The 11,117-nt window shown below is 45.8% G+C and overlaps 1 protein-coding gene across 1 annotated transcript; it reads right to left on the bottom strand.

The window, feature by feature from the left end:
* Positions 1-4,845: 4,845 nt before the first annotated feature.
* bmp10 (bone morphogenetic protein 10) lies at positions 4,846-10,737 on the bottom strand. The gene is made up of 2 exons (XM_062961071.1): positions 10,151-10,737; positions 4,846-6,377 (listed from the first exon to the last, which is right to left on the bottom strand). Exons 1-2 carry the CDS (start codon positions 10,443-10,445, stop codon positions 5,428-5,430), a joined length of 1,245 nt encoding a protein of 414 aa, XP_062817141.1. The 5' UTR covers positions 10,446-10,737; the 3' UTR covers positions 4,846-5,427.
* Between the last annotated feature and the right edge of the window lie 380 nt (positions 10,738-11,117).

Genomic DNA, 11,117 nt, shown 5'->3' with positions numbered 1-11,117 from the left:
AGTACCATCACCCTGAGCTTCAAGGTTGTTAGACTACAAGTCCCATCACGCTGAGCTTCAGGTGTCTTGGACTACAAGTCCCATCACCCTGAGCTTCAAGTGCAGTGGATTACAAGTCCCATCACCCTGAGCTTCAAGGTTGTTGGACTACAAGTCCCAATGCCCTGAGCTTCTGGACTACAAGTCCTATCACCCTGTGATTCAGGTGTGTTGGACTACAAGTCCCATCACCTTGGGGCACAAGGTTGTTAGACTACAAGCCCCATCACACTGGGCTTCAAGATTATTGAACTACAAGTCCCATCACCCCCGAGCTTCAAGGTGGGTTTGGTGGGGAATCCGTTGGGATCTTTGCCTGGATTTTAAGGTGGGTTTGGTGGGGAATAATAATAATAATAATAATAATAATAATAATAATAATAATAATAATAAAACTTTATTTATATCCCGCCACCATCTCCCCAACGGGGACTCGGGGCGGCTTACATGGGGCCATGCCCAGAACAATACAATATAGCAAAATATAAAAACAACCTATCATAATACAATTAGGGAATTTGTTGATATTTGCCTGGATTTTAAGGTGGGTTTCGGGCCTCTTCTTGGCACAGCTGCCTAATTCCAAGGTGGGTTTCGGGGAGGCCTCCTCTGGTTTGTCTTCCTGGATTTTAAGGTGGATTTTGGGGAGCGTCCTTTGGAGTGGCTGCTGGGTTTTACGATGGCTTTTTGGATTGTGGGTTTCTTTGCCATCACGGCAAGGTCAGTGTGAACACCAAGCTGTTGTGCGGACATAACAATATTTGCAAGATGCCTTTGCAAGACGCCAGAGCCCAGGAATGAAAGACGTGAATGCTTTCCCGGATGGAAAGTCCCACAAGCCTGCTCTGCCCTTGGAAACATGTTGTGCATTTTTTCCTATGACGCAAGAGAGAGAGAGAGAGAGAGAGAGAGAGCCTGGGCTGCTTTGCCAGCGGATGTGAGCGGGTGTCCGTTTTTGCACCCGCGAGGCCCCTCTCCCACTTCCCTTGCAGATAGGAAGAGCGCACCAGAAATGCTCCGCGTCTCCTCCTGGCAGGCAGGGCCTTTGCGCCTCTTTGAGAAAGCGTTGCCTTGTGGCCTCGGAGGTCAAGCCGGGAAGGAAGGAAGGAAGGAAGGAAGGAAGGAACCGGGCGCTAATGGCCGTATTTATAGAAAGGCCAACGGCCTCCGCAAGCCGGACCTCGACCTCTGGCCGGAGCCGCTTTTCCCAAGGAACACGGCTCGGTCGGTCGGTCGGTCGGTCGGTCGTAATACGAGGCTCTGCTTTGTTTTGGAATGTTGCTTTGAAGCGTGTCGCGCCACCACTTCCGTGCGCTAGAACTCATGCGCATGCTTCCGGGCGTTCTCTATGGCGTTCCCTGTGCGCCCGTCCAGGCCGTCCCGTTTCATGCGCACTAGACTATAAACCCCATCACCCTCAGCTTCGAGTGTGTTGGACTACAAGTCCCATCATCCTGAGCAGTGGAAAGGCTAGGCTGTGTCAATTTTGGGAGTATATTTTGTAGGTTTTTCAGTGTTAAAGTGTTTTTAAGATCATGAACCGCTATAGTTACTACTCCTGCGAGTTATACAGTAGAGTCTCACTTATCCAATCTAATCGGGCCGGCAGAATGTTGGATAAGCAAATATGTTGGATAATAAGGAGGCATTAAGGAAAAGCCTATTAAACATCAAATTAGGCTATGATTTCACAAATGAAGCACCAAAACATCATGTTACACAAAAAATTTGGCAGAAAAAGTAGTTCAATACGCAGTAATGCTCTGTAGTAATTACTGTATTTACGAATTTAGCACCAAAATATCACGATATATTTAAACATTGACTACAAAAATGCGTTGGATAATCCAGAATGTTGGATAAGCAAGTGTTGGATAAGTGAGACTCTACTGTATATAGTTATTACTCCTGGGACAAAGCCAGAGATAATAATAATAATAATAATAACAATAACAACAACACCTGGGAAGTGTTCGACTTGTGATTTTGTGATACAAAATCCAGCATATTTATCTTGTTTGCTGTGCCATACTGTACAATGTTGTTGTGTCAATAATAATAATAACAATAATATAAAATAATGATATATAATAATAATAATATAATAGCATTATATAATAATAATAATAATATAAAATAATATAAAATAATGATATATAATAATAATATAATAATAATATAACATTATATTATATATGAGTCCCCTTCGGGGTGAGAAGGGCGGAATATAAATGCTGTAAATAAATAAATAATAAATTATATAATTATAATCATAGAATCATAGAATAGTAGAGTTGGAAGAGACCTCATGGGCCATCCAGTCCAACCCCCTGCTAAGAAGCAGGAAATAATGATATATAATAATAATATAAAATAATGATATATAATAATATAACAATGTAACATTGTAAGTTATTATTATTATTATTATATATAATAATAGCAACAACAACAACAACTAGCCCGTTCCATGGTGCGGATGTGCTCCTTGCAGCCTTTGCTGAAGTTTTGGCTCCTGCTGCCTGTGATGGTGGTGACAGCTCAGGAAATGGATCCATCTTTGCAAACCGAGATTGGAAAAATCCGCTAATCTCTTTGGAGATAAGGAGTTGCCACAGCAAAGGCCAACACGGGCGCTGGACGCTGGGAATGTTTTTGGGGGTCTGAGGGCCTTTCAACACCCTCCCGCCCTGATTAACCTCCTTGGCACCCAAAGCAGGCTGACATTTGCTCTGGGAAGATGCCCTGGAAAGGAGGCACTGCAGGCAGCAAGGCTCAGACAACGTTTTGCAAAAGGACAACGGGGTTTCGTGGTTGCATGGGATGCCCTGCCTTTTGGAGCAGGGTGAATTTTGCAAAGACCTTTTGAGTGTACAAATGATGCATGCCTTTTGCCCCACTTTCATGGCCATGCATGGATGCAATGGGATCCCGGGAGCTGTCTTTTGCACTCTGCAATTTGCAAAGACCCTTTGTGTATGTGCTTTTTTGCCCACCTTCCTAGCCGTGCATGGATGCAATGCAATCCTGGGAGCTGTCTTTTGCACTCTTTGCAATTTGCAAAGACCTTTTTTGTCCGTGCTTTTTTGCTCCACTTTCATAGCTATGCATTGATGCAATGCGATCCTGGGAGCTGTCTATTGCACTCTTTGCAATTAGCAAAGTCCTTTTTAGTGCATGCTTTTTGCCCACTTTCATAGCTGTGCATGGATGCAATAACATCTTGCCAGTAGAACAAAAAGGCATTAAAAGAAGAAGTAAGGGCACCAAAGATCAGCTTCTGATTGACAGGGCGGAATAGAAATGATGTAAATTATATATATATATATATATATATATATATATATATATATATATATTCCCCCACTCATGAATGCCATCACATTAGAGAACTGGCCACATATCCAGATGATTTTCAAAAAATCCAGTTCCCTATCACCTCCTGAAACATTTGAAAAGAATTCTGGACCCGATGCTCCAAATGCGCAAAGAATGCTCTCTACTACACTCGAAGCCAAACTAATATGACGAGAGCAGTGGCTTCCCGGAGTTTAAGTGTCGCACTCCATGGAATTGAGTAAGCGTGAAGAAGTGCCCGCCGGTCCTCCTGGAATTCAGCCACGGAATTCAACCGGATTCAACTCAAACGTGGCCAACTCATGCCTCTCCATTGACTTCAGTGCAATAACAACGACAACACAGAGAGAGAGACAAACCTGTCTATTGGATGCCGTTATATTTTGCATAACACTTTTTTACAAAAGGAAACATGACGATGCCTATTTACAAACACTTTCAGGGGAATCTGCGATACGATTCGATGCACCAGAAGCTACAAGCACAAAAAAATAAAATAAAATGCAACATTTCCATATTCTACATTATATTTACAAGGAGAATCTGTCAATAAATAGAGCAATAAATAGTCCAGTCCTGGGAGGGGGCTTTGGGGGGGGGATGGTCGGTCAGTCGGTCGGTCAGTCGGTCAGTCCTGATTATCTCTGGCGGAGGAGCCGCACTCTTTGCCTTAAAAGACTAAAAGGGAGGCCGGGGAAGGTCTGGCCCAATGGACTTGCCCGCGTCAATTACACTTCCCAAAGAATCTGACAAATCTCCAGCTTAGTATAAATAAAGCACCAGGCCCATGGCTTCTCGGCCCCGACACCTTCTTATCGCAGCCATTTGTCGGAGGAGAGTGGCGGAAACATGGCATGTGACCCCGACACCGCATGCGTGCATGTGTGCGTGCATGCCGCTGGAGCGGAGGCCACGCAGAGCTTGGTCCGGAAGGAGAAAAGTCCCTTTGCATTGAGAGCCCAATAAAACGTGAAATGGCAGTGTGGATCCAGTCTGTGCTGCAGAGCATGAATCGCACCTATGGTGACCTGTCCTACCAGATGGAGGGGAAGCTAAAGTGTGCCCGTGCCTGCTGTAATGCATGATATCCCAGTGTGGATCCAGTCTGTGCTGCAGCGCATGAATCGCACCTATGGTGACCTGTCTTACCGGATGGAGGGGAAGCTAAACTTTGCCCATGCCTGCGATAACACATGATACAGAAGCGTGGATTCAGCCTGTGCTGCAGTGCATGAATCGCACCTATGGTGACCTGTCCTACCGGATGGAGGGGAAGCTAAAGTTTTCCCGTGCCTGCTGTAATGCATGATATCCCAGTGTGGATCCAGTCTGTGCTGCAGCGCATGATTCACACCTATGGTGACCTGTCCTACCGGATGGAGGGGAAACTAAAGTGTGCCCGTGCCTGTGATAACGCATGATATCCCAGTGTTGTTCCGGTCTGTGCTGCAGCGCATGAATCGCACCTATGGTGACCTGTCCTACCAGATGGAGGGGAAACTAAAGTTTTCCCGTGCCTGCGATAACGCATGATATCCCAGTGTGGATCCCGTCTGTGCTGCAGCGCATGAGTTGCACCTATGGTGACCTGTACTTCTCTAGCATCTGGAGAGGAGGAGGAGGAGGATTAGAGAAAGACATTACATGCTGGACCTAGCATGTCAGACCTTATGCGCATTGTACGGCAGTGTGGATCCAGTCTGTGCTGCAGTGCATAATTCACACCTATGGTGACCTGTCCTACCGGATGGAGGGGAAACTAAAGTTTTCCCGTGCCTGCGATAACGCATGATATCCCAGTGTGGATCCAGTCTGTGCTGCAGCGCATGAGTCGCACCTATAGCATCCTGTCTTTCACTTAGTCTCTCCGCTTTCCGCACGGGCCACGCCATCTTCCCTGACCGTCTCAGTGCCCCGTTGTACCCCCGTGTCCGTGACCTGTACACGCCTCCCAAATGAGACCGGGGGGGGGGGCTGTACAAGGGCCGGAGTCCGTCCACACTGACCGGGGGGGGGGGGCTTGGGGCGGCCCTACCGGCATCCGCACTCGGCCACCACCATGTCCTCGTACTTGGTCTTGAAGGTGACGACGCCCTTCTCCAGGTAGAGGAGGGAGATGGGGGCCAGGCGGGTGGGCACGCAGCAGACGGGGGCGGCCCGGTCGGGGTCCCCGAGGCGGAGGAGGGCCCGGGCCATGGCGTGCGTGGTGGAGGGCGGCCCGTCCAGCGGGAAGGCGCAGGCCCCGCGGCACTGGAAGGCGTCGTAGTGCAGCGGGGCGATGATCCAGGAGTCCCAGCCGATCTCCTTGAAGTCCACGTGGAGCGAGGCCTTCTTGCAGCCCGCGCCCACCCCGGCCTTGGCGTTCCTCCGCCGGCGAGAGGCCGAGTCGTAGATCAGGTTGGAGCGCATCTGGAGGAGGTCTCCGTCCCGGTCCCAGGGGTTCTCCTCCTCCTCCTCCTCCGGCGCCACCGGCCCTTCGTGCTCCATCATCTCGTTGAGCTGGAGCTGGGCCTCCCTCGCGGCCTGGCTCCGGTCGTCGGAGAAGACGATCAGGAGCGGCTCGTGCTTGGCCTCCGTGTCCAGGTCGACGTCCACTCTCCTCTCGGGGTCCCGTCCTCCTCCTCCTCCTCTTCCTCCTCCTCGGTTCTCGATCTGGACCTCCAGGCGAAGAAGGCTGGCGTGGAGTCGATGTGCCTTGCGGACGGCCTCCGTCACCTCGAAGGTCTTCCACTCGTGGTCGGTGCCGAAGGTGTGCCTGGAGGCCAGGACCCTCCTCTTAGGATCCTCCCCGCCTCCGCCTTGGTGGACCTCCAGCACCGTCACCTTCCCGCCCAGGCTGTCGTACCGCGCGTGGTCCCGCTCCACCAGCGTGAAGAGACGCAGCTCCGCCAGCGTGATCTTCTCAAAGTCCGGGACGGAGACGTTGAAGAGCAGCGGGTACCGCCGGGCGCCGGGAGAGGACACGGGCCGCCACGGCCGCTCTGCAAAACAGCAAAGAGAGCGCAATGCTGTAATAAAGGCAATAACAATAATACCCGTAGTGGTTGTAATATTAATCAATATGAAGTGGGCCGTGAGAGCCACTCTGCAAAACAATAGAGTGCAATGCTGAAATAAATGCAATAACAATAATAACCGTAGTAGTTGTAATATTAATCAATATGAAGTGGGCCGCGAGAGCCACTCTGCAAAACAGCAAAGAGAGCGCAATGCTGTAATAAAGGCAATAACAATAATACCCGTAGTGGTTGTAATATTAATCAATATGAAGTGGGCCGTGAGAGCCACTCTGCAAAACAATAGAGTGCAATGCTGAAATAAATGCAATAACAATAATAACCGTAGTAGTTGTAATATTAATCAATATGAAGTGGGCCGTGAGAGCCACTCTGCAAAACAACAAAGAGAGCACAATGCTGTAATAAATGCAATAACAATAATACCCGTAGTAGTTGTAATATTAATCAATATGAAGTGGGCCGCGAGAGCCACTCTGCAAAACAATAGAGTGCAATGCTGTAATAAATGCAATAACAATAATACCCGTAGTAGTTGTAATATTAATCAATATGAAGTGGGCCGTGAGAGCCACTCTGCAAAACAATAGAGTGCAATGCTGAAATAAAGGCAATAACAATAATACCCGTAGTAGTTGTAATATTAATCAATATGAAGTGGGCCGTGAGAGCCACTCTGCAAAACAACAAAGAGAGCGCAATGCTGTAATAAAGGCAATAACAATAATACCCGTAGTAGTTGTAATATTAATCAATATGAAGTGGGCCGTGAGAGCCACTCTGCAAAACAACAAAGAGAGCGCAATGCTGTAATAAAGGCAATAACAATAATACCCGTAGTGGTTGTAATATTAATCAATATGAAGTGGGCCGTGAGAGCCACTCTGCAAAACAATAGAGTGCAATGCTGAAATAAATGCAATAACAATAATAACCGTAGTAGTTGTAATATTAATCAATATGAAGTGGGCCGTGAGAGCCACTCTGCAAAACAACAAAGAGAGCACAATGCTGTAATAAATGCAATAACAATAATACCCGTAGTAGTTGTAATATTAATCAATATGAAGTGGGCCGCGAGAGCCACTCTGCAAAACAATAGAGTGCAATGCTGTAATAAATGCAATAACAATAATACCCGTAGTAGTTGTAATATTAATCAATATGAAGTGGGCCGTGAGAGCCACTCTGCAAAACAATAGAGTGCAATGCTGAAATAAAGGCAATAACAATAATACCCGTAGTAGTTGTAATATTAATCAATATGAAGTGGGCCGTGAGAGCCACTCTGCAAAACAACAAAGAGAGCGCAATGCTGTAATAAATACAATAAGCTGTAATATTAATTAATATGAAGTGGGCCGCTAGAGCCGCTCTGCAAACGGGGAATCAACAAAGAGGTCACTTTTGTTGCTGTGCACCTCAATCAAAGGCAGGCTGTAAACAACAACAACAGCAATGAAATTATATAATAAATACATATAAATACAATAATAAATGCAGTAATAGTATTAATAGATTAATAGTATTAATTATTATTATTATTTTATTCTTGTACCCCACCTCTATCTCTCCGCAGGGACTCAGGGTGGCTTACAAATGCAAAAGAGTATACATACAAAAACATCAAATACCAAAAACACACAAATGAAAAATTGAAACATACAATTAAAATCAAACCATTAATAAGACAATTTATTAATCTTATAGCTACTATTATTACATTTAATCATAATAAAATATGTAAAGCAAAGTGAAGAACCTGCTTTGATTGAAGTCAAAAATCAAACTCCTCAAAGCACAGCAGACAAAAAACCAGTACAAGAAAACCGCACTACAAACTAGAGCTGACAGCTGGCACAACAAAACATGGCATGGAAAGTTCCATGACAAAATAGAAGGAAAAGCTGATAAGGAGAAGACCTGGCTCTGGCTCACGAATGGGACCCTGAAGAAGGAGACAGAAGGCCTGATCCTTGCAGCCCAGGAGCAAGACATCAGGACAAAGGCCATTAATAATAATAATAATAATAATAATAATAATAATAATAATAATAATAATAATAATAATAATAATAATAATAGAAGACCTGGCTCTGGCTCACGAATGGGACCCTGAAGAAGGAGACAGAAGGCCTGATCCTTGCAGCCCAGGAGCAAGACATCAGGACAAAGGCCATTAATAATAATAATAATAATAATAATAATAATAATAATAATAATAGAAGACCTGGCTCTGGCTCACGAATGGGACCCTGAAGAAGGAGACAGAAGGCCTGATCCTTGCAGCCCAGGAGCAAGACATCAGGACAAAGGCCATTAATAATAATAATAATAATAATAACAATAATAATAATGATCCTTGCAGCCCAGGAGCAAGACATTAGGACAAAGGCCATTCAGGCCAAGATCGAAAAATCAGCTGATGACCCAAAATGCAGACTGTGCAAGGAAACCGACGAAACCATTGATCATATCCTCAGCTGCTGTAAGAAAATCGCACAGACAGACTACAAACAGAGGCACAACTATGTGGCCCAAAGGATTCATTGGAACTTATGCCTCAAGTACCACCTCCCAGCAGCAAAGAACTGGTGGGATCACAAACCTGCAAAAGTACTGGAAAATGAGCACGCAAAGATACTGTGGGACTTCCGGATCCAGACTGACAAAGTTCTGGAACACAACACACCAGACATCACAGTTGTGGAAAAGAAAAAGGTTTGGATCATTGATGTCGCCATCCCAGGTGACAGTCGCATTGACGAAAAACAACAGGAAAAACTCAGCCGCTATCAGGACCTCAAGATTGAACTTCAAAGACTCTGCAGAAACCAGTGCAGGTGGTCCCGGTGGTGATGGGCACACTGGGTGCCGTGCCAAAAGATCTCAGCCGGCATTTGGAAACAATAGACATTGACAAAATTACGATCTGCCAGCTGCAAAAGACCACCCTACTGGGATCTGCAGCATCATCCGAAAATACATCACACAGTCCTAGACACTTGGGAAGTGTTTGACTTGTGATTTTGTGATACAAAATCCAGCATATCTATCTTGTTTGCTGTGTCATAATAATAATAATAATAATAATAATAATAATAATAATAATAATAATAATAATAATGCATCACACAGTCCTAGACACTTGGGAAGTGTTTGACTTGTGATTTTGTGATACGAAATCCAGCATATCTAGCTTGTTTGCTGTGTCATAATAATAATAATAATAATAATAATAATCATACATCACACAGTCCTAGACACTTGGGAAGTGTTTGACTTGTGATTTTGTGATATGAAATCCAGCATATCTATCTTGTTTGCTGTGTCATAATATAATAATAATAATAATAATAATAATAATAATAATAATAATAATAATAATACATCACACAGTCCTAGACACTTGGGAAGTGTTTGACTTGTGATTTTGTGATACGAAATCCAGCATATCTATCTTGTTTGCTGTGTCATAATAATAATAATAATAATAATAATAATAATAATAATACATCACACAGTCCTAGACACTTGGGAAGTGTTTGACTTGTGATTTTGTGATATGAAATCCAGCATATCTATCTTGTTTGCTGTGTCATAATAAAATAATAATAATAATAATAATAATAATAATAATAATAATAATTTTCCTTCCCCCCCCCCCCCCCCCGCCGCCCAAGAGGTCACCAAGAGCGAGGCAACGTCCGGCCGGCCGGTCTCCAAGGTCTCCTTACCTTCGTTCTTGAAGCTGCGGACGATGTTGGCGGCGGGCATGGAGCTCTTGTCCAGGGCGAAGCGGTGGAAGAGCTCCAGCATGTATTCAGGAGGCTCCACCTTGGCCGGCTCCTGGACGGGGACCTCGGAGATGTTGAGGGCCTTCAACAGGTTCTGCAGGACGGGGTCCTGCTCGTCGAAGAAGGCCACGTCCTCCGGCGCATCCAGGTCTCGGATGGGGCCTCCGTCTCCAAACCTGAGCAACACAAGGGCCCACATCTGCAAGGCCACCAACCTCATGGTCACCCTTCCCATGGCTTCACCTAGAGAGAGATACGGCCGTCCCAGGCTCAGCGCAGTGGATAGAGATAGATAGATATATATATACGGAGCTCGTCAAGTCTGGAAGCTCTGGCCGGGCACTTGTGATGCAGACGCCTCTCCCCCGGATCCCACCCCCTTTCGCCCAGGTCTCAGTAATTGGATCTGGTCTCCGATGGTCGCCTTCGCCGCCTTATCTCCTCCAGTGTAAGCTGTCCACCAGATTTCGGTCCCTAATCTCACAAATGCGCCGCTCTCTTAATGAGCATGGTGTAAACATTCCTCCCCGGGATGCGATGGAAGAGTTGGCCAACTTTTTCCCCTCGTCTTGTGCGGAAGGACAAACCCTCCCTCCCAACACTTCTGTTTTCTCTGAGGACCATTTCTAGATGGAGAATTCGTGCCGTTCGGCACCGGGGCTCCATACGTAGAGGATGGAGGACACCATAAGCCGTTGCCCAAAGTTCTCACCTGGAAGGATGGCTCTGTGTCTTGTTCTGGGCAAAGTCATGGAAGAAGGATGCCATCAAGACCAGACAACATCTTCATCAATGACTTGGATGAAGTTCTGGTTTGGGAAGACCTTCTCACCCGGAATAATAACTTTGTGTCTTGTTCTGGGCAAAGTAATGGAAGAAGGATGCCATCAAGAGAGGAACATCTTCA

Source organism: Anolis carolinensis, unplaced genomic scaffold (genome assembly GCF_035594765.1).
Source record: "Anolis carolinensis isolate JA03-04 unplaced genomic scaffold, rAnoCar3.1.pri scaffold_8, whole genome shotgun sequence".
Lineage (NCBI taxonomy): Eukaryota > Metazoa > Chordata > Lepidosauria > Squamata > Dactyloidae > Anolis > Anolis carolinensis.
Note: the sequence above shows the minus strand (reverse complement) of the source record. Positions and strands in the feature narration are given on the sequence as shown.